The sequence below is a fragment of the Oreochromis niloticus genome, linkage group LG23 (genome assembly GCF_001858045.2).
Source record: "Oreochromis niloticus isolate F11D_XX linkage group LG23, O_niloticus_UMD_NMBU, whole genome shotgun sequence".
In the NCBI taxonomy this organism is placed as follows: Eukaryota; Metazoa; Chordata; class Actinopteri; order Cichliformes; family Cichlidae; genus Oreochromis; species Oreochromis niloticus.
This window is the reverse complement of record NC_031986.2, coordinates 5,510,094-5,533,203: the sequence shown is the minus strand read 5'-3', so window position 1 is coordinate 5,533,203 and position 23,110 is coordinate 5,510,094. Positions and strand designations below refer to the sequence as shown.

The window sequence follows — 23,110 nt, the reverse complement described above, 5'->3', positions numbered from 1 at the left end:
GGAAACTCATTGAGAAAAAGATTGCAAACATATAAATATACATAGAAATTATACAATCACCATAGTTTTGATGTTCACAGCCTGATACAAAAATGACTCAATGAATGATTATTATAATTATAAAAATTATTGTTTATTTTCCTATCAACATAATTTCACTTCATGTCATCCTCTGTTTGACCATAGCCTTTGTTTAAGGCACCCAGTACCTGTTTGTACTGCTGTTCTGTTGTCGTCATCAGTGACACTCACACAGTTAAAAGAGTCATAATTTGATTAGCTGTCCTGATTAAATAACAAATATTTATCCCCCAAATTACACTAGGTTATCAAAACTTTGACCAGAACTTTGAAATACTTGTTAGCATTTCTTTCTTAACATTTCCTAAACTTCCTCAGCATAGGTTTTATTCTGCTGTTATAACACTTGAGGCCACAGCAGCCTGTCATTGTCACATGGCAATGGCAATAATGTAGAGAGAGTGTGCATGTGCATGAGAGAGAGAGAGACCCAGGATTACTATTATGAATATCAACCCTACAATCTAGTATTTTCTGTCAAAGGAGGAACTGTGTTTGTTCTTTCTGCCACTTGATGGTGCTCTAATGCTGTTAAACAGGGATGTCAATCACAGCCCAGGGGGTTCTAACCAACTTTTCAATGTATCTAATTCTGCCCACTGGGTGGTTTTGAAACTTGTAACTTCAGAAAAAACAGGGCATACATTTAAGACTTTTAACTGTATTTTAATCAATTTTACACTCATTTTACTGACAAAGATATCAACCATGTCCAATCATATTACTATAAAGTAAGTCACTAAAAATAACCTATTATATGACAGAAAAGATGCTTCTCATTGTTTGCATTACATTAAGTAATAGAATTCTTAAAAGTTACAGTTTTTAAACTGTTTTCTGCTTATTTACAGCATTTCAACAGATTTTCCCCCCAGCTAGTACTTTCTCTGTAATTTTATGACTTTATTTCTTTAACTCTAAGTCCAAAGAGCTGTGCCAATGGGTTTCTTTGATGTTCTACACCCTTATTTGTTCATGTTGTTGAAAAACTGAGGCATACTGTTGAAACCACACATCATCATTCCTTCTATCTGTGTTCCTCATCTTGCCTTTTCAGATCCTTCCAATCAAAGACTTCCTTCTCCTGGAGATCCTCATGCAACCTCTCTTCATACCGTGTGGAGTGATGACTTGTGTGTCAGTCCCAGCCCCCATACCCTATAAAACTACAGAATGTGGATCGGAGAATGGTATGTCTTTGATTGATGCTTGGACAGAGGCTGAGCAGGAGAAGCAGAAACAAAATTCTGCAGAACTGCCAGTACTGACGCACCTGTCCTAGACCGACACTCCCACTTTTTGAGAGACAGAACTCGTACCTGTCCCAATCCAGACCTTTAAGTCAGAGGGAAAATGGGCAACATGGCAACAGAGATCACTGCTTTTCTCCTGACCATCTCTGGGTGGATCTTGGTGTCATCTACTCTGCCGACAGACTACTGGAAGGTATCTTCTGTAGACGGGACGGTCATCACCACAGCTACCTTCTGGTCCAACTTGTGGAAAACGTGTGTGACAGATTCCACTGGTGTGTCCAACTGCAAGGACTTTCCTTCAATGCTGGCTTTGGATGGTGAGTTCATAGTAATTGTTTTGTCGCTGTCGCAGGTGACGACAATTCTTACATCAGTAAACAGACATAGTTAAATAAATAACCACAAATCTGTGAGCACACATCTGACAGATGTACTTTTTAGATAAATGACCTCATTTGTGAAAAAAGAATGTATTTGGAACTTGATATTTCCTTTTCTACCTCAGCCCTGAGGCCACAAATAGCCACTACATTTAAAGCTACTAGAGAAGCTGAGCTAAACTTATTAAGCCCTCCTTATATGTCTAATCAACGCAATCTGAGAAAGCCATACAGTCACACAGAGGTCATTTGTTACTTTATATTACCTGTTATTCAAAGTTAAGAAAGCAATACTTCTGGCAGTCTTAGTGTCCTTTAGACTGTTGTTTTAAAGCAGCAGTTCTTTCCTGGGGGTTAGAGAGATCTTTTACCATCTATACGTTTAAAAAGCCCAAAATAGCGAAAACACTTTACAGCTTAAACGTACAAAAAAAAGTGTTTTTTTTGCCACGAGAACAAGATGTCGACACAACACTAAATGATAACATTTAAAGTGCTGTCAACTTGTTAGTGAGAAGTTGATATTTACACATCAATCAAACATCATGATTGCATTTTTCTCTACCTGATGAAACATTACGCCAGCAATAATTAGTTTTACTCACATTTTATTTTTGATCATTTTCTTTGTTTCTGCCACAATCTGAGACACTTTCCACATACATTTGCAACACACATGCAACATTTCCAACCTCCAACCTTGATACAAATCTTAAGTATAGACGTAACCTTTAAACTAATCTATAAGCACAAACAGTCTTCATTAACAAACTAACCATTCACTCACAGTCCACTCTGGAAAAGCATTTCAAAAGACCTTCCCTTTTATCCGTTAACAACAGGACAAGCTGTCTTCAAATAGAGGACATTCAATACTATTATTAATAGTAGACAACTTGCAAACCATGTGTAACCCTGGAAGAGATCTTTTTAAAAAAGGCAAAACAGATGTAATTAAGATTTTTTTTACATTGTATAAGATGACAAAAGAAAAGATTACACAGGCATTCATAATTTTGGTTCTCGCATCGCAAAGTTATGACATCACATTAATGTGATTGGTCAGTTGCAGTGTTAATCCTAGATCAACTTTATTATGAAAATCAGTGCAGAAATCCAATTTATTCCAAGTGATTTATTTGCAACTATATCTCAAATTTCCTTTACACAAGAATACATCAAACTGTTCAATGTGAACAAAATAATTCTTTTTTTTTCACATTTGTAAGTCTGTTTATTGTTACGATTCATGGGCAACAAAAAAAGTAGGGAACCAACTAATGCATAGCTCTCTTCTCTGTTTCATTTTTTAAGCGTACATCCAGGTGTGTCGGGGTTTGATGATCGCTGCTGTGTGTCTGGGTTTCTTTGGTGCCATTCTTGCCTTGGTAGGAATGAAGTGTACAAAAATAGGAGGCTCAAAGACCACTAAAGCTCGGTTGACTATCCTGTCAGGCTTCCACTTTATTCTTAGCGGTAAAAACCATCCCATTCTCTATAGTATGTCTGGATTTAATGGAGAATAATGTGTTGAATGAATTCCTCTTGAGCTAAGAACATTACCTTAGTTCCTTTTAATTTGAAGTAGTAATCTGCTTATTTCTTTCCACAGGCCTCTGCTGCATGACGGCATGCTCCATATATGCTCGCAGGATCACAGCTGACTTCTTTGACCCCCTTTTTGTTGCCCAGAAGTAAAAGGATTCCTTTCACATGGATCAAAGACATAATCAGATGAAAGGAAGTCCAGTCAAAAATATCGTGTTTTTTTCTTTTTCTTTTCTTTTTTCCCTGCAGGTTTGAGCTGGGAGCCGCTCTCTTCATTGGCTGGGCTGGATCTGTGTTGTGCATCTTAGGAGGACTTATCTTCTGCCTCAGCCTGTCTGAAGGCTTCAGTATCAGGCAAGTGGCTTGGTTTTGCAGATATACAGAATGCTAACAATGTGATTCCACATGAACAGCAAGGTCTTAGTGGATCTGATGTGGATGCACTCTAAACTGCATGATTGATTTACTAACTCAATTGGGCAATTTAAGTAATTACTTTAACTGCAATAGAAAGACAAATCCAGTCAAAAACATCCAGTAATCTCTCAGCAACTTGCCGCATAATTGCTGAACCTACAAAGTAAGTTGTATGATTGTACGTTATGTTGATTAGCTACTCCAGCTGAATGTTTCCTTTGTTACAGTTGCATAAGAAGGACCTTTTAGAAGTTAAAGTCACCTTGACTGAGGGGAGCTATTGAGAAGTGTTACATGAGATGGGCAAAGAAAAACAGACTTTTTTTCTTTTGTTCCTTTTTCTTTTAAACATCCTAGTTCTTTTTCCCCCTTTTTGGTAACAATCAGGCTGATTAGAATGTTCTCACTGTATGAATACGGCGAATAGCAGCAATGGCACCTAGTATTGATTGGCAGTCAGTTTGTAATCGTAGTCATTATAAACCAAAAAAATGTGCTACTGATACCACATGAAAGTTTGTCTGCGCATGTTTTAATCAGACAACCTGCAGGCCTCTAAGAATGGCAATCTTGGTTTCAAAGATCGGTTTAAAATTTTCCAAATTTCCATTAAATTCATGGTTCCCAGTGGAGGAATCCTACTGACTTCTCTGATCAATCAATTTTTAAAATAATTTATTCCACAATGGAGCTGAATTCGTAGCTTTGAGAAAAAATATCTTAACCAGTTTGATGAAATCCTATAGATTTTCCCCTGGGCAACACAATTCAATTCAATTCAGTTTTATTTATACAGCGCCAAATCACAACAACAGTCACCTCAAGGGGTTTTATATTGTAAGGCAGACCCTACAATAATACATACAGAGAAAAAACCCAACTATCATATGACCCCCTATGAGCAAGCAATTTGGCGACAGTGGGAAGAAAAAACCTCCAGCAGAACCAGGTTCAGGGAGGGGCGGGGCCATCTGCTGCGACCGGTTGGAGTGAGAGAAGGAAGACATCTCTTACAAGTCTAAAGATGTGATGTTCGTGTGGTTTGTAGTTAAAAGTGCTTTGAAGTGAATTTTCTAAGGTTTAGTCCCTTTGGTTATCCTTGAACTCTTTTGAAATGCATGAAAAACTCAGTATGGTTGTAGAACTTCTTAAATGTAACAAGAAAATTGAAACGTGTAAGAAAAAAAAGGTTTTCCTTGAAACAGAGCTTTGTAGCCTTTTTTATTACTATGCAAATTTCCTGTTTTGATTTTTGCAGAGCTGAATACTCCTACAATGGAGCTGCATCTTTTCCGACAACACGCAACAAGACCAGTAAGCCAGCCCAGAGGCCAAACAAAGAAACACAGGAGCCATTGAGGCAGTTTGGAAGGAATGCATATGTGTGAAACTGGACTCTTGTTACACGAATTGATTTGAGTATTTAACAACATTTCATCATTTAAAACCAAGGACAGCATCCTCCAGAATTAACTAATCTGCATCTGTAGGAAGATAAAAAGTGAGCTAATCTGGGACATAGTTTACATATTTGATTTAGTGTTCAGATTTAAATATGGCTGCCTCATTTCTTTCAGAAACTCATTTATGAAAGGTAAGCACTGAGAGTAGGAAATTTAATTTGACACAACATGACATTCAAAGTCTTTAGTCACCTCCAACAAACTGGCTTTTTCACCATCTTATGCATTGTTAAAACATGTCAAAAATTGATGGTGAAACCTTTTGTTTTCTTACATTTTCTTAAATGTTTTAAAACTAACCATTGGCATACTATGATTGAGCCATAAATTAAGTACATGAATTAACTGCTCCAGCTCACATTATATGAATACAAATGTCTTCTAGTTAAAAATTAGCATTTTGGTACTTTTTCCTAAAAGCCTGCATAACTTATATTAGTTTGATCTTTGTATAATTGTATAATTTACCATCTCTACAACCAAATAATAGGTTAAAGAAGTGCCTTTCTAATTTTCCTAGTCTAGACTAGTTTGACCTCCAAGGCTAACTAGGTCACATCTGACCCCGGAGATGCTTATGTAGATGTGGACGCCCAACCGGAGATTTCCCCTCTTATCAGCCATCCATCTCCACCTAGGAATATAGGAACCCTGGGCTATGTTACGCAAAACCTCTTGGCCCAGAGGGTATATACTTGAACCAGCTGACAGAGAGTAGATGTCATGTGCTTTCCACTGCTTTGCATCTGCGAAAAAAAGAGTCAGGTGTCCAGGGCTCAGCAGAAGGGTGGCTTTGTGTGGTTGTATGCCTCCTGTGTTAAAATGATAAATACATTTGAGCTTGAACTCTCTTGAAATTATTAAAAAAAAAAAAGTTCACAAATATCAACAGCTTGCAATAGCTTTTGTCTAAACTAAAATCGTTACAACTACACATTTCAAAACAAACAATTGTATCATGAAAGTCTGTGACTGAGAATCACTCAGTCATCTAAGTTCTGGTAGTCTTGAGAACTTGAAAAGAAGTAACTGAATACTTCATTTAAAAATACATTTCTTCCAATGATAAACTTAATGAATTCTAACATCAACTTTCTTTCAAACATTTCTAGACTAATCTTCTAATGTTGCTTCACTTTCATCCTTCATATAAATTAAATACATATTTAATGCTAAAGCCAACCAACACAAAACCAAAAAGAGCATGCCAGTAGCTCTTTGATGCTAAGCTGAGGAACAGTGTTACCTTTCAAGGATTTAGACTTGTCACCCACTTTATTAGGTACACAATATGCTTGTTAAGGCGAATCTCTTCTCAACCAATCATATGGGAGCAACCTAATGCATTTAACCACGTAGACATGGTCAAAATGACTCAAACATCAGAATGGGGAAAAATTGTGTTTTAGGTTGCTTTGAACATGGCGTTGTTGTTTGCTGTTGGTGCTAGACATGCCAGTCTGAGTATTTCAAGAATTTCTCATGTACTGGGGTTTACCACAAAACTATTTCTAGGATTTACAGTGAATGATCTGAAAAAGAGAAAAGATACAGTGAGCAGCAGTTCTCTGGGAAAAAAATGCCTTGTTAAGGCTAGATTACAGAAAAAACTGATAGGAAGGAATCTAGTATTTGGAAGGTCTCAACAGCACATGGATATAGATTTATATTGGGAGGTTCTACTTAAATTGATAGTTTTGCACCATTTCAATAAACAGCAGCAAGCAGTATAGGGTAGCTTTGATCTCAGCGTTAATGTTAATGTCTGCTTTAGTATACTAACTTTTGTCAGAAACATCTAAAACACACAATGCTAATTTTATGTGGGTTATAAACCAGTGGACTGGCAGAATTAATATAGTTTGATATATTTTTCTTTTTTTAAGTTATTTTTTTCATTTTTTTTCTGCACAGTCTAAATATCCTGCAGGTTTTAAGAAACAAAGTAACATATATTTCTGTATATGTCTGAAAGCCCATATAAAGAAAAGAGGACATTTGGGACGGTTTGGCTAATGAATTGTAAAAGTTGAAGGCTCAGGCGTTAGACCTAATAAGTACCTACAACGGGAGGGGCCTCTTTAGGGTTTTCCCAGCCATCAGCTGAAGCTAATTTAAATTTGCTGAAGCTAATTTAAACCATCTTTCATAAAAATATTAAGGCTGCCCAGCCTCCAAAGTATTAGTATATTTCTCTGCCACACTGACAATAACTTTATCATAAGCTGGGTGAACTTTGGAACAAAAAAAGAGCTCTTTCATCTGAACTAAAAGAACATTCATCACTCCCAGGAACTCTCATTACCTCAGATTTAAGTCTAATTAGAGCAGCACAAAGACGCTATGCTGTAATTATGCAGCCCACCGCACAGTGAGGTCCTGGCAAAATTACTAATAACTAGCAGCTTAAGTGCCTGAGGCAAAATTGAGAAGAATGCTTCAAGCAGCTTTATTACATATTTCAAGAAGACTTGTAAAGGTCACTCTTTTACTCTAAATATCAAGCAATGTGATCTCATACGTTGCCTGTTATAATTTTTATACATAAAGTCTGATTTTATTATTTCAAAAATCAGCGGGCTAGAATAGCATCAGTTTAAGAGACAGTTTATCAATCCTTTGACTTATTTGTAGGGACTACCTGAGATCCCTATAACAGCTGGCACAGGCTCCAGCAGCCAACCAACCCAGAATAAGGTAAGTGGAAGAAAACAGACGGATGGAAGTGCTGTGGTAGTGGCTTGTGTGACTCAGTGTGTTTTTGAGGTGGATTTTAAGTGAGTCTTGTTTTTTTTAGTGTTTATATTGTTGTTATATATGTTTCTCCTTTAGTGTACTCAGTCCCTAGTTTCTTTAGCGTTTCCTTCCTCCCTGACTGTTCCATCAACTCTCCTTTATTAATGTCATTTATGTGGGACAGGCCATGTGTCTGTGGTTTCCCCATATATATGAGGAAGAATTTCATGAATCTGAATTAAAGGCAAATTGGCAAAAAATAGCTCCCTGTCTGTTGCATAAATTTAATTCAGTTTCTTTTCAGTGTTATTTATATAGTTGCCTACCACAATAACAGTTGTCTCAAGGCACGGCATCCCATAAACTGTCATGTCCTTTATAGAAATGAGAAATGTTTTTTCTTTTAAATGTCTGCAACTGACAAGCTTTGTAAAAGCACATCAATATCATACATTTACATTACCCCTACACATCCACAACTTGGTAAATAAGCGCATCATCATTCTAGAGTTCCCATTATGAGGTAATTGAATGAAGTTAAGAATTGGAAAGTAAAATCTGGAAAATTAAGAGGTCTGGAACTCAGCTTGTGGTGTAACTCATACGATCTCAGTCTAACACACTATAGTTGGAAAGCGGAATTACATGTGCCAAACATCGAAATGGTAAATAGTTAAGCACTTATAATAAAATATAGATGCCAGACATAGGTATGTACTAAATGCACAGAGAGTAAAGGCACACTGTCTCACTATGGCTGGCAATGGGGAAATATTAAAACATTTAGGAATGGGTCATGACATGTCAAAAAACAAAGAAAAGAATTCTGCTAGACACAAATCCATTTCTATTTGGTTTATAGCCAGAGACAAACAAAATTGGGAACCTTTGTTACCATTTTGTGAATCTAAATGGGGATCAGTTGAAATAGTTGTTTGCTAAGATTTATTTTTGCAGCATTTCTGCCTGTATCAAATAGCACAGTATAGAGTTTGGAAAGAGCGAGGGTGGATGAGTGCGGCTTTTGGTATATTGGTCACCTACTGTGGTACCGAATTAAGACATATTCTTGAAAAAAATATCAAACTAGACCTTTACGTCCTTACTTTTGGCAATCCTTCCTTAAATTGTACCTTTTGACCCCAGCAGTTGTGGAAGATGCAGAAGAAGTAAAGAAATGTTCTAAAATCTCTCTTTTAATTAGGTAACCATTCCTGTTCATTATTTTAAGGTTTTGTAATGTTTTTAAATTCCATGCTTTTTAGCTATATTATGGAGGGAATATAGCTAAAAGGCCTGATATAAAAAAAATCTCAGTATTAATTATGAATTAGAAAAGAAAACTATGCCTCATGCTATAAATAGATCCTTCTTCTTTTAAACTGTCTGAAAACAGTGGATATGATGTCTTCGGTAATTTGAGATACATGCTAAGGTAAGCAGTCTCAGGCCCATGAGGACCTGCATTACTGCTTTATCCCACACAGACATACAAAAAGAAATATCTGGAAAACAACACCACACACCCCTTTTTTAAAACATGATATTCACTTCTCTCTGAGAAGAGCATTTGTTTGAGTTTGGAGACCGAGGATTGCTTGAATCACCGACTACCATCTTAAAAATTAAAAAAGAAACTCACCAAACTAGTGGTTTGCAGTTGGGTGAGAAAGGATTGAAGCTTAAATAAACAAAAGCTTCTGGGTCAGAAATCTAGAAAGGAAACAACAACAATCCCTACGATGAAAATTCGAGTGGTTCAGATCTGGGGGTTCCTGATGACGGTACTGGGTTGGATCTTCGTGGCCTGCACTATGGCAATGGAGGGCTGGAAGATTGCCTCCGTTGGGGGCATGGGAGGTTCGGCTGTCATCAAGGTAGCCTGGCACTGGACTAGTCTGTGGAGATCTTGTTTTACAGACTCAACTGCTGTCACCAACTGTTATGATTTCCCTGTACTCTGGTCTGTGGAAGGTATGTCAACATATTTAGTATTCAAGCTGTATTTATTCTCATTTGCAAATCAAGAATGTTTACATAAACCTTTGTCTGTCCTTTATTGTCACTCTAGACTATGTCCAAATAGTGCGAGCCCTGTTGATGTCGGCTCTTTCTGTAGGCATGCTGGGGTTTGTACTTAGTCTGTTGGGTATGGAGTGCACCTACATTGGAGGAAAAGTACAATCAAAATACAAGAAGATCTACATCGGTGGATGTTGCCACATCATCAGTGGTAAATGTCTAGCTTTAATTACTGGAAAATCATTGGGTGTGAATACCATCTTATCACTCTTTTAGAAGGGATGGCTTGTATTTCATTTCTTTGTGTACTTAAGTTCTATTCATTGTCTGCTCTTGGATTTTGCTGGTTAATTTGTGTCAAGACTGGATAAAGGTAACTTACAATTGACATCCAGCACAGTAACTTAATATCATTTTTAAAATGCTTAACACTGAACCATGAAATAATTGCCAGAATATTCAAATTTTTACCTCTGCCAAGGCAGTTATGATTTTGGTAGGATGCATGAGATTCCTTCTGTCTGTAAATATAACTTGAAAAATTCTGAATGAATTCTGATGAAACACTGTAGGGATGTATAGTGGGGTCATCATCAGACAATCGATTAAAACATGGCTCAAATCGACCAAGGTCTTCAAGGTCAATTAATGAGTTATTGGTTGAAAATTGACAAAATGTCTTATAATTTTGCAGCTATGACTCTTAGATTACGTTTCACATCTGGCTTTCTCTCAAGCTGACCCCAAAATGTATTATATATCTTATGCATACAAACACATGTTGCATATGTGATATGCATAGCAGCCAATGTAACTTTTGACTCTATTATTTTTTAACTTGATTTACATTCAGGAGTGCTGTCCACATCTGGGTATGGTGTCTATGCACAGTATGTCTATGCAATACATATTGACCCTGGCCCCACTGGACTCCAGTAAGTAACCATGGTTACACATAATAAATGTTACCCTACATTGAATAAAACTGAAAATTTTAAATTATGATCTCCGCATCTCTTTGGTTTGCATCTAACAGGTTTAACCTTGGCACCCCAATATTTCTCGGCTGGGTGGGTTCAGCCTTTCACATCACTGGTGGTGCCTTCTATCTATGGTCAGTGTGCACACCGCTCTGTGGAGGAGAGAAAAAGTAAGTGCATAGACAGGATAGAAGAGGATGCTTTAAAGCCACAGTCTATCTGAAGGCCACTTAATGGCTGCAAAATGGTGATTGCAAAAAGAATCCTATAGAAGTCTATGGGAAAATGGCTTTCCGTGCTAACCTCTGTTAACAATTACCTGTCAAGTTTATGGGCTCAGTCACTAATTTTAAGTCTTAATAATATATGTCTATTTTGCAACTTTGTCAGATTTGAGGATCATTTGTGTTATGAAACCACAAGCTTAATGGCAAACAACTTGTTACACAGTCAGACCTGCCCCTCTTTGTCAAATCCGGTATTTGGTAAGTGTAGTTCAATAAGGAGAGATCATTTGAAAGAATGAACATGATTTATTGATGAACAGAAATTAGACAAATTTGGCGGTTTGTCTCCAATGGCCAGTCTTGACGGAACATAAAGGGAGAATGAGAGTGAGATTTAAACTACGCAGCATGAGTGCTGATTGGCCTGAAGAAAGCCGGGAGAGGGTTACTGGACTAGACCAGTGATGACAAACACCTTGACAACATGGTAAAGTTGGAGTGATCAAGTTTTAATTTAGCCAGCAGAACCTGGGAGCAGGCAGATGAAAGACCATAGATTGTCCTTTATGAACTTATGCATAAGCTTCTTTCAATAAAGAGAGATTATTTGAAAGAATGAACGTAATTTATTGACGAGCAGAAATTAGATAGGGGTATTACACGATTAGACTACAATGGTCTGTCTTGGCGGAACAGAACCCCAACTTTGAAAGGGGTTAGAGCAGGATCCCAAAAGAAAAAAAGATCTTACTGCAGCAGAGTTCTGGCCTATGGAAAGGGAACACATGCATGTTAGGAGTAATGCATGGCATGGCAAGGCATAGGAAGCATAAGCACCGAGAAGAACAAGAAAACTGGGAAAGGTCTTGAAGGATCCCCACCAGGGCTAGAAGTGAGTCTGGTGGCAGGCCTCCAATGGCAGGCCACGTTTGCCATTTGTTTGAAAGGGAAAACTGAGGGATATCAAAGGCCAGAGGGAGGTTGAGCTTGGGTTAAGGGCCTGGGCTGCAGATGGCAGACAGAACAGAGAACCTGCAAAGACTGAAAATGCAAGCGGTAAGAGCAACGTTGGCACAGGGCTTCTGATAGCTGACAGAATAGAGAGGCTGCAAAGACTGAAAGCTGCAGCACATGAGAGAAGAGCCTACAATAAGGCTCGGGGCCGCTGATGGCCCACAGAGAGAATAAAGGCTACGAAAGGCTGAGAGTTGCAAGGAACAGTGGAGAGAAGACGCTGCATTAAGGCTTGTCCTGCTGTTGGCCAGTAGAGAGCACACAGAACATAATGAGGCTCAGAGTTGGCAGCAGGAGTAAGAGTAAGACTTTTATACCACCACCAGCTATATGCCGACTTGACATGAATTTAGACTTGGTGACTTAGAAAAGTAAGGCAGAAGACGTGCAAACGATTTGGAGTGGAAGGAAAGTTTCGAATTATAAGGACTTACCTTACAACGTTAAGCCTCCTAGGCAACTTTGATGTGTTCGGCGCTACACGACTGAGGGTGGAAAGAAAGGCTTGTAAGGCTGATAGAGCAGCACCTACCTACCTATTTAGTGAAGATCTTGGAAATGAAACAGTAGAGATAGAACTATTACCAATTCTAAATGCAAGCCTTTTCCAAGATCTTAATGGAAAGAGTTACTGCATAGAGGCCAAGGAGATGCTGCTAAAATGGCACAAAATATAGGGATCCACGTATTGCTAATTTGACCTTATAAGAACCATGCTTGAATCATTCCTGTGGAGGACAGGAAACATCAGAAACTCAGGAGGACTACTACCGCTAACGATTACCAATGCTAGTACCCCCAAAACCTGAAGATTGTGCTAAATGTTTAGAACAGTGAAAACAGAAGAATAATGAAGACAGAAAAGGACATGCCATTGAAAATAATGAGCAGGTATGCCAAAACCTCCGAGGCAGAAGCCTAAATGACCAAAAGTAGTAGAAGTTCCATGAAGAGCCAGGATGAATAATCAAAAGTAAATGTGCATGACTTGAAAGGCAAAAATGATTTGACAAAAGAGTTTCGGATGGCCTGCAGGGGAGGCAGCTGATATCTAATGGATGAGGAGCCCGAAAATTTGAGGAGCATTTGATTATTTAGGACTTAAGCTTCTGGCTAATGACGTCTGCCACAAACTTAATGATGCTTATTTGAGTACTTGTTGAGCTATTTTAGATCAGAACAAAATGGTGGAATGAAAAATCAATCAACAAACCAACAGCATATGGCAGGAAATTTGGAGGAGCAGTTATGTCTGGAAAATGGGAAAAACATCAACAGTTTGGCTGACCTATCATCTAATAATACACTACGTGATTTTTTTTTTACTACGTTTTGCTTAGTGGAACATGTAACTGTCGTGTTTGACAATAATGTGCATCTCCTTCCTTAGGGTGATTGTCAAGGGACTGCCAGACCCATTGCAAAAGAAGTCCACCACATCTCTGTCCACAGTGTCGGAGATCACATCCAAGACCAAACTGTCCTCTATTTCTGAACTATTATCAAGGTCTGAGGGCTCAGATTTATCTAGCATTGCCTCAAGATCCAGACGCACGGCCAAGTCAAGGCGTTCCACCCAGTCAGAAAGGTCTGAAAGGGTTGAGCTGAAGACAGATTTAGGATCAAGATCAGGATCTGGGTCACAGTCTGGCCTGTCTTCAAGGTCCAGCCTATCAAGTCTGTCAGAAGTGAGGAGTGGCATGAACAGCCAGAGAAGCAGGGCACAAACTTCCATGTCAGGCACTTTAGGGAGTGAGATTGCACCATTTGTCAAAAACTCTTATATTTGAAATATGAATTATTAGGTATAAAAAAAACTTCAGAGCATGTGATGACCAAGCAGTCAGATGCTTCAAGATTTTAATATGTGGTATAAATTGCATTCAGTTGTCTGTTTTGTATTAATTAAAGTGTCTGACAAATGTTTTATTGGATTTTTTTCTCTCAGATTTGTAAGGTTGTTGTTTCCACACATCAACTTCTAAAAAAGATGGAAGACTTTAGGTAACCTTTGAGACAGCAAATAAAACCCCACCAGTCTAATCAGGTCTAGCTGACTGTAAACAAAAAGACTCGAAGAAGACTAAAGCAAATGGCTTGTGTCTTTTAATATCTTATTATTGCTGGTGTACTGCATATATTTACCAAATGAAAGGGATGTGGAGGAGACTGGGTCAGATCCAGGGGCTACTGCTTAGCATACTAGGCTGGATTTTTGTGGGTTGCACACTTGCTATGGGCCACTGGAGGTAGGCTGATCATTCATCTATAGCTAGAGATTTCTGACGGACAGAAAAGAAAAAGTGTAGACTGTTAGATTTTGTTAAATAAGCTTGTGCTTCTTCCTACTCCTTTTTGAAAATGTAAGTTATAATTATTATTGCTTTGTTTTCCTTTTGTTTTGCTTTGTTTGTCTTTTTCCCTCTTTTGTTGTTGTTACTATTTTAACATGTTCAAAATAAAGATTCAGTACAATACAGTACTTCTATCTCTGTCAATTGAGCATTGCACCTTGTGGAAAATCTTGAAAACAAAGTGTTTAGCATTAGATTTTCCAGACACTGTAACTGCTATATAGAAACCCAAGCAAAGATCACACGCAACCAGCCGTTGCAGCGTAGCCTTGACACAATAAACATAATACATTTCTTGCAACATAAACAAACACAGTTTATTCCTACAAGTCACAATAGAAAGTTAAAAGGGGTCAAATGGATAGAAATAATATGACCATAATCAAGCAGGCAAAAAACAAAAAATCAGTCAGTGCCTCCCACCTGACCCCTCAAATTAAATTAATCTTTAACACAATAACAATAAAGAGTTGAACAATTCAGAGTACATAACAGTTGGTAAACATTTATAAAAACAAAAAAAATAGCCTATTTGAGTAATGTTAGAAATAAATGAATCCGTAAATGAAAACGTAAGAGTGGGTTTTATTAAGAAACTATATAAATGTATGTGTGTGTGTGTGTGTGTGTGTGTGTGTGTGTGTGTGTGTGTGTGTGTGTATACAACATAGTAAAGGTAAAGTTCATTTGAGGGCTATGTAGTGGAGTTCTTTGCACTTGCTGTTGCTGTTCTCGTCACTTTAACTACTAATCCAAATTTTCCTTGTTTTTAATCAACTGAGGGCTCCATAAAAAAAGCTTAAAGTGTTATACAAAAGTCTTGAGCCACCCTTCATTTCTTTTTAGTTTGCTTCCAAGGAGCACGACTTTCTTGTTGGGTTTTTTAAAGTGTTTTTGAGCAACTTCTCCAGGCTTTCTGAAGGTCTTTCAAAGTTTTTCATTGGACCTTTTGCTCTTTCACTTTTTCACTCATTCTCACGTCATTCCAAGGCCTTATGTCTGACCACTTTCACACAAATGTTCATCTGTTTGTAGAACCATTTAATGCTGACCTGAGAAACATTCAAGCATAAAAAAGGCAGCAAACTCAAGAAATGAAACAGTGTTGTGTCTACACACAAGGGGCAACTTTGCAAAAAGCCGATTTTAAATGGTAAACTTTCCATGTGGTTGGCTGTGAGTATCATTTATTTGCATGTAGAAAGCCTGAGCTGCTATTCAATTCAATTCAATTCAATTCAATTCAATTCAATTCAATTCAATTCAATTCAATTCAATTCAGTTCAATTCAATTCAATTATACAGCGCCAAATCACAACAACAGTTGCCTCAAGGTGCTTCATATTGTAAGGTAGACTCATAGGATGACCCCCTATGACCAAGCACTTTGGTGACAGTGGGAAGGAAAAACTCCCTTTTAACAAGAAGAAACCTCTGGCAGAACCAGGCTCACATCTGCTGTGACCGTTTGGGGTGAGAGAAGGAAAACAGGATAAAAGACGTAATTTTAGAAGCTTCTCGGAAAACCCACTTACTGGTTTGTTGTGTGTGTTTTTCCCCATGTGTCATCAACTCTCCCTCATGCAGGTGTATCAGACATGGCTGCTTACTGTTTATACATAAACAATGTGGTTGAGTTGTTTTTACATAGACAAGCAGATCCATCGAAACTGAGGTAATGTGGTTTTTAAATCCTTCTTGTGAATTCTCATTTTAACTGGCTGTATAATTCACTATGCAACTCCACACATAGTTAACTATCCAAAAAGGTTGGTTTACTTAAATATAAACCATATAAACTACTGTGCTTTGTTACCACTACTAGAATCAATGGAGGGAAAAAACATTTAAAGCGTGAGGAAAATTCTCGATCCTCTCCCTCCATCAGACTGAAAGAGGAAGATAGAGAGATGTTTCAAGGAACTCATAACATTATGAGTAAGGAAAAGCTTAGATTCAGAAACATCATGCAAAAGCATCTCAGCATTACTGAAGCAATGTAGGATGATCTTGTCCGTGAATGAAACAAAAGGCAGCCAACATTCAAAGAGCTTTGGAATGTCCTTGACGAAGCTTGGAGATCTATTCCAAAAGACTTACAGAAATGACAAGACAGCTTGGATAAGACAGTTCTAGCTGAATGCAGAATGCAATGACAGCAAATCGCATAAATGCATGTTTTATTTACAACAGCACAACATGAAACACTCAGACGTAAAGTTAGGCAATGGTTCACCAAAATGCAGAAAACTATCTTAATAAATTATGGAGGAATTTTTATTATTTTACCCAATTTGAAGTTGCAAAAGACTGTACATCTACATTACAAAATATCTTCAAAACATTGTGAAAATCTGCAGAACTCTGCATAAAGGACAAGGCCAAACATCGATATAGCATGCCTGTGAACTTTGGGCCCTCAAACTGCATCAAAAACATGCCTGAATCTTTTTGGGAACTTCATCCACAAACGCAGGTTAAAGGTCTATCATTGCAAATAAGCCCCATATGAACATGATCCAGAAACCATGCTGTCTTCTGTTATTACACAATAACAGATATGAAACAATGAAAAACAAATACGTTTAACAATTCTGAAATCTGGGATCACCGTGAAACTTGAAACTTATGAAATACCCCCCCCAAAAAACCGTCACACAAACAACATTTAATGTTTAGTCATGAAAAACATGACTTTTACACATTTGACATCTGAGCTGGGAACCTAAACAAAGTAGAGGCACACCATAATGAAAAGGTTAAAACGAATGGCAGGCGTAATACTGTTCCTGGTGGCAACATCAAAGGCGCTTACTGGACAGAACTATCTAAAAGATAAGATGAGCTCAAAGCATCCACACTGCTAGTCTCACACTTACACATCAGTAATGACACAGAGGGGGAGGCCCATTCACATTTCCTGCAGTGAGACCTTACTTTTTCAGCTGTTACGGGTTTTGGTCGAGGACCAGCTTTCACCATGAAGTACAGGACGGTGGTGATGTACGTGGAGATCGGCTGCTTCGTGTCCTGCCTATGTGGCTGGATTCTGGTCTCTTCCACTCTTCCCACAGAGTACTGGACTTTCTCAGAGGTGGGCACACTAGTGCTGACCACCTCCAATTACTACTCCAACCTGTGGATGGACTGCATCTCAGACACCACGGGGGTGTCTGACTGCAAATACTACCCCTCCATGCTGGCCCTGCCTGGTAGGATACGCTGAGATATTCAAAACTTTACAGTCTCTCTTTTTAATGTTGTACTCAGCTGTTCCTTTAGTTCCTTGCTATGTTTTTCTATGTTGAAGATACAATTTGAAGCAGAGATCATAGAAATTTCTTTAGGTTATCTTAATAAAATGCACTACTGTTATGTTAAGATAAACTGTATTTGTTTTCTTTCAGCGTTCTTGCACGCCTGCAGAGCACTGGCGGTCTGTGCTGTCATTACAGGCTTCTTCGGGGGCGTCCTCACACTCATAGGGATGAAATGTACTAAAATAGGCGGGACAGAGATTGTCAATTCAAGGGTGACATTTTCTGGTGCTATTACCTACCTGGCTTCAGGTAAACAATCCTTTAATACATATATGTTGGTTGATCAGTTTTCAAAATAGCCAAAAGAGGTTTTAAAATACAGCCTCTTTTCTGGTAGGGGGCTGCGGCATGATCACCTACTCGTGGTGGGCTAACAGAGTCATAACTGAATTTAAGGATCCAAATTTCAGGGCACAGAAGTAAGTAATTTTCAAGTGGTATTCATATTATAGTAGTTGATTTTTAAAAATAGATATTAACTTTAAAAATACATGCAATGAAACACATCTGCATTCAATTCAGGTTTGAACTTGGAGCGGCAATTTTTGTTGGCTGGGGAGGATCCCTTCTTCTTATTTGTGCAGGGGCGGTGCTGGCCTATTTGTCTGGGAAAGAACTCGTACCATCATGGTGAGTAAAATAAATAAGTCCCTAAAGGTTGTAAAGTGATAACCTTTCTCTATTCGTGGCTGCCTGTATAGCAGGCCAGAACTAGCAACCTGTAACAGCTTGGATTACCTCACCTTGTGTCTCCTGTTTTTCTAGCATCAGCTCCAACCAAAGGCCAGAGAGACCAGTTTCCTACGCCACTGCCCGTACCATGCGTACATACATGATGCCGCCCCCATCCTCCAGAGTGACACTAGTGCCCCCACTGTATAACAAAGGCATGAATGGCCGAACAACCAGAGCAACAAATAAGACAGATCAAACCTTGGGCAGAGACAGCTTCGTCTGAGCCAGAGGGAACCAAGAGTGAAGAAAGAAAACGTATGATTACTCATACAACATGAAGCTGTAGCATAAAGACATTGCTCTTACTGGTTGGTGTTGTAAATAACATTTGAGTCCCATGACAGAACAAGGTGTATTTTGTTTAAAAATTGGCCAACCTCCTCAAAATTCCATGTCTCCAATCATCTTTGTACAAGTTCAGTTGCTAATATAAGTTATAAAATGTTTAACAATTGGCCTTTAATTTATTACTGGTGCATTTCCTTATTTATAATATTCTGCACCAATTTTTCTGTTTGTAAGTTTTTTTGTAAGTCTCTGCAATAAAGTTGTGTCCCTGAATTGCCTGTGCCACCAGTGACTCTTATGTAAATCCCTCTGAATGGGTCCCCTCATTGGTCCTTAATGAGGGGACCAATTCATCTTCATCTTTTTCTTGATATTTCAGAATGGTTAACTGATGTGTTAAAGCATAACATGTCCAACCTGTTCTTATTTACCATACAAACTGATCATTTTTATAATTTTGATCAAGTGGCTGATAAGCATCTTAAAACTTCTTTTTGAGTTCTTCGTGTTCATGCCTGGTTTGTGTTGTGGAAAAATAATTTGAGCATTCAAACCAAACAGATTTTCTGAGATTATGAAATGAAATGAAGATAATGAAAGAAAGTTAAAACCTTCCCAAGGGATCAATAGAGCCTGAACAGGGTTCGTACCAGCATTGACCAACAGGCAAAATAATAACAGCTCCTTTGTATGGATACAATCTTGGTCTGTTCAGCGGTTAGGAGTTAAATTTAGTGATAGTGCTCAATGTATTCATTACTATTAAAAGTGTAAATTGTGTAAATTATTTTATTTTCAATGATAAGAAATTGAAATTAAAATTTACTGGTATCATTTTTTTGTGTTTTGTCATTCACCCCCAACCAAAGGGACAGACGCTGCCCCTCCCTGAGCCTGGTTCTGCCGGAGATTTGTGAGAATCTGCCGGAGGTTTCTTCCTCTGGCAGAAAGGGAGTTTTTTCTTTCCACTGTTGCCAAAGTGCTTGGTCACTGGGGATGGCCTTATTGTTGGGATTTCTGTGTACTATTGTAGGGTCTTTACCTTACAATATAAGGTAAGGTATATTATAAGAAAGCCCTCCATAAAGCTAGAACATCTTACTATTCGTCACCGATTGAAGAAAATAAGAACAACCCCAGGTTTCTCTTCAGCACTGTAGCCAGGCTGACAAAAAGTCAGAGCTCTACTGAGCCAACAATCCCTTTAACGTTAACTAGTAATGACTTCATGAACTTCTTCACAAATAAAATTTTAATCATTAGAGAAAAAATTACCAATAATCATCCCACAGTTGTAATATTATCTACAGCTACTTTTAGTACCATCGATGTTAAGTTAGACTCTTTTTCTCCAATTGATCTTTCTGAGTTAACTTCAATAATTAATTCCTCCAAACCATCAACGTGTCTTTTAGACCCCATTCCTACAAAACTGCTCAAAGAAGTCCTGCCATTAATTAATTCTTCAATCTTAAATATGATCAACCTATCTCTAATAATCGGCTATGTACCACAGGCCTTCAAGCTGGCTGTAGTTAAACCTTTACTTAAAAAGCCATCTCTAGACCCAGCTGTCTTAGCTAATTATAGGCCAATCTCCAACCTTCCTTTCATATCAAAAATCCTTGAAAGAGTAGTTGTCAAACAGCTAACAGATCATCTGCAGAGGAATGGCTTATTTGAAGCGTTTCAGTCAGGTTTCAGAGCTCAGCACAGCACAGAAACAGCTTTAGTGAAGGTTACAAATGATCTTCTTATGGCCTTTGACAGTGGACTCATCTCTGTGCTTGTCCTGCTAGACCTCAGTGCTGCGTTCGATACTGTTGATCATAATATCCTATTAGAGCGATTAGAACATGCTGTAGGTATTACAGGTACTGTGCTGCAGTGGTTTGAATCATATCTATCTAATAGACTCCAGTTTGTTCAAGTAAATGGAGAGTCCTCTTCACCCACTAAGGTCAATTATGGTGTTCCACAGGGTTCAGTGCTAGGACCAATTCTGTTTACATTATACATGCTTCCCTTAGGCAGCATCATTAAAAGACATAGCATAAATTTTCACTGCTATGCTGATGACACCCAACTTTATCTGTCCATAAAGCCAGATAACACACACCAATTAGTTAAACTGCAGGAATGTCTTAAAGACATAAAGCCCTGGATGGCCGCTAACTTTCTGCTTCTTAATTCAGATCAAACTGAGGTTATTGTACTCGGCCCTGAAAATCTTAGAAATATGGTATCTAACCAGATTCTTACTCTGGATGGCATTACCTTGGCCTCCAGTAATGCTGTGAGGAACCTTGGAGTCATTTTTGACCAGGACATGTCCTTCAACGCACATATTAAACAAATATGTAAGACTGCTTTCTTCCATTTGCGCAACATCTCTAAAATTAGAAATATCCTGTCTCAGAGTGACGCTGAAAAACTAGTTCATGCATTTATTACTTCCAGGCTAGACTACTGTAATTCATTATTATCAGGAAGTCCCTACTCCCTAAAAGCCTTCGGTTAATCCAAAATGCTGCAGCAAGAGTCCTGACAGGGACTAGAAAGAGAGAGCAGATTTCTCCTGTTTTGGCTTCCCTTCATTGGCTTCCTGTTAAATCCAGAATTGAATTCAAAATCCTGCTCCTCACATACAAGGTCTTAAATAATCAGGCCCCATCTTATCTTAATGACCTTGTAGTACCATATCACCCTATTAGAGCACTTCGCTCTCACACTGCAGGCTTACTTGTTGTTCCTAGAGTATTTAAAAGTAGAATGGGAGGGAGAGCCTTCAGTTTTCAGGCCCCTCTTCTGTGGAACCAGCTTCCAGTTTGGATTCGGGAGACAAACACTATCTCTACTTTCAAGATTAGGCTTAAAACTTTCCTTTTTGCTAAAGCATATAGTTAGGGCTGGACCAGGTGACCCTGAATCCTCCCTTAGTTATGCTGCAAGAGCTGTAGGCTGCCGGGGATTCCCATGATGCATTGAGTTTTTCCTTTCCAGTCACCTTTCTCACTCACTATATGTTAATAGACCTCTCTGCATTGAATCATACTTGTTATTAATCTCTGGCTCTCCTCCACAGCATGTTTTCTATCCTGTTTTCCTTCTCTCTACCCAACCGGTCGCAGCAGATGGCCCCGCCCCTCCCTGAGCCTGGCTCTGCCGGAGGTTTCTTCCTGTTAAAAGGGAGTTTTTCCTTCCCACTGTCGCCAAAGTGCTTGCTCATAGGGGGTCATTTGATTGTTGGGTTTTTCTCTGTATCTATTATTGTACGATCTACTGTACAATATAAAGCACCTTGAGGCGACTGTTGTTGTGATTTGGCGCTGTATAAATAAAACTGAATTAAACTGAATCACCATCAACTGCGCTGCTGTGGAGAGAGTGAGCAGCTTCCGTTTCCTAGGTGTACATCTGGCAGAAGATCTCACATGGGCAGTTCACACAAACAAAACAGTTTGTGCAGTAGAAGTCTCCTTCTTTCTCAGGAGACTGATGAGATTTGCCATGAGCCCCCGCATCCTATGGACCTTCTACTGCTGTGCCATTGAGAGCATCCTCACTGGATGCTCTCTACTTCTGTCAGGTAAGCTAATCATCTGCTCCGTCAGGCAGGAGGTACTCCATATTGTACATATTATACATAAAAGCTATTTTTTGCATAATATTCATCTGCTGACTTGTGTACACACATGCACACACACACACACATATATATACATATATACATACTCTCATACACACACACACCCACACACTCACACACACACACACACACACACACACACACACATATATATATATCTATATAGATATAGATATATATATATAAGAAAAAACAAACAAATACCCATCTCGCCCCTGCGGGCGGTTTATCCTTCAAGCTCGGGTCCTCTACCAGAGGCCTGGGAGCTTGAGGGTCCTGCGCAGTATCTTAGCTGTTCCCAGGACTGCGCTCTTCTGGACAGAGATCTCCGATGTTGTTCCCGGGATCTGCTGGAGCCACTCGCCTAGCTTGGGAGTCACCGCACCTAGTGCTCCGATTACCACGGGGACCACCGTTACCTTCACCCTCCACATCCTCTCGAGCTCTTCTCTGAGCCCTTGGTATTTCTCCAGCTTCTCGTGTTCCTTCTTCCTGATGTTGCTGTCATTCGGAACTGCTACATCGATCAGTACGGCCGTCTTCTTCTGTTTGTCTACCACCACTATGTCCGGTTGGTTAGCCACCACCATTTTGTCCGTCTGTATCTGGAAGTCCCACAGGATCTTAGCTCGGTCATTCT

General features: G+C 38.8%; 3 protein-coding genes and 1 pseudogene across 4 annotated transcripts; all 4 read left to right on the top strand.

Annotated features, from left to right (window-relative positions):
• Window positions 1-1,141: 1,141 nt before the first annotated feature.
• Window positions 1,142-7,811, top strand: cldn10a (claudin 10a). The gene is made up of 6 exons (XM_013268885.3): window positions 1,142-1,654; window positions 3,032-3,193; window positions 3,330-3,411; window positions 3,515-3,619; window positions 4,941-4,996; window positions 7,780-7,811. The coding sequence occupies exons 1-6, from the start codon at window positions 1,435-1,437 to the stop codon at window positions 7,788-7,790; spliced, it is 636 nt and encodes a 211-aa protein (XP_013124339.2). The 5' UTR covers window positions 1,142-1,434; the 3' UTR covers window positions 7,791-7,811.
• A 1,548-nt stretch (window positions 7,812-9,359) lies between these two features.
• cldn10e (claudin 10e) lies at window positions 9,360-14,538 on the top strand. 2 transcript variants are annotated; one of them, XM_019351162.2, is made up of 5 exons: window positions 9,360-9,855; window positions 10,001-10,114; window positions 10,757-10,838; window positions 10,940-11,053; window positions 13,515-14,538. In XM_019351162.2, the coding sequence occupies exons 1-5, from the start codon at window positions 9,624-9,626 to the stop codon at window positions 13,912-13,914; spliced, it is 942 nt and encodes a 313-aa protein (XP_019206707.1). In that variant the 5' UTR covers window positions 9,360-9,623; the 3' UTR covers window positions 13,915-14,538. The 2 variants fall into 2 exon arrangements, with proteins under 2 accessions (XP_019206707.1, XP_003440934.2); XM_003440886.5 differs by having other exon boundaries at window positions 9,953-10,114.
• Window positions 14,539-17,295: 2,757 nt separating this feature from the next.
• On the top strand, window positions 17,296-19,094 carry cldn10d (claudin 10d). Its single transcript, XM_005449941.4, has 5 exons — window positions 17,296-17,690; window positions 17,886-18,047; window positions 18,136-18,217; window positions 18,321-18,428; window positions 18,564-19,094. The coding sequence occupies exons 1-5, from the start codon at window positions 17,459-17,461 to the stop codon at window positions 18,754-18,756; spliced, it is 777 nt and encodes a 258-aa protein (XP_005449998.1). The 5' UTR covers window positions 17,296-17,458; the 3' UTR covers window positions 18,757-19,094.
• A 1,741-nt stretch (window positions 19,095-20,835) lies between these two features.
• Window positions 20,836-21,728, top strand: LOC112843869 (uncharacterized; annotated as a pseudogene).
• Window positions 21,729-23,110: the final 1,382 nt, after the last annotated feature.

Bases quoted from the DNA above. Each gene is read 5' to 3' on its own strand.
- cldn10e (XM_003440886.5), top strand. From the start codon at position 9,624: ATGAAAATTCGAGTGGTTCAGATCTGGGGGTTCCTGATGACGGTACTG. The intron at 10,115-10,756 runs GTAAATGTCTAG...ATTTACATTCAG, and splicing joins ATGTTGCCACATCATCAGTG to GAGTGCTGTCCACATCTGGG. The intron at 11,054-13,514 runs GTAAGTGCATAG...CTCCTTCCTTAG, and splicing joins CTCTGTGGAGGAGAGAAAAA to GGTGATTGTCAAGGGACTGC.
- cldn10d (XM_005449941.4), top strand. From the start codon at position 17,459: ATGAAGTACAGGACGGTGGTGATGTACGTGGAGATCGGCTGCTTCGTG. The intron at 18,218-18,320 runs GTAAGTAATTTT...CATTCAATTCAG, and splicing joins CCAAATTTCAGGGCACAGAA to GTTTGAACTTGGAGCGGCAA. The intron at 18,429-18,563 runs GTGAGTAAAATA...CTGTTTTTCTAG, and splicing joins AAAGAACTCGTACCATCATG to CATCAGCTCCAACCAAAGGC.
- cldn10a (XM_013268885.3), top strand. From the start codon at position 1,435: ATGGGCAACATGGCAACAGAGATCACTGCTTTTCTCCTGACCATCTCT. The intron at 1,655-3,031 runs GTGAGTTCATAG...TCATTTTTTAAG, and splicing joins TTCAATGCTGGCTTTGGATG to CGTACATCCAGGTGTGTCGG. The intron at 3,620-4,940 runs GCAAGTGGCTTG...TGATTTTTGCAG, and splicing joins TCTGAAGGCTTCAGTATCAG to AGCTGAATACTCCTACAATG.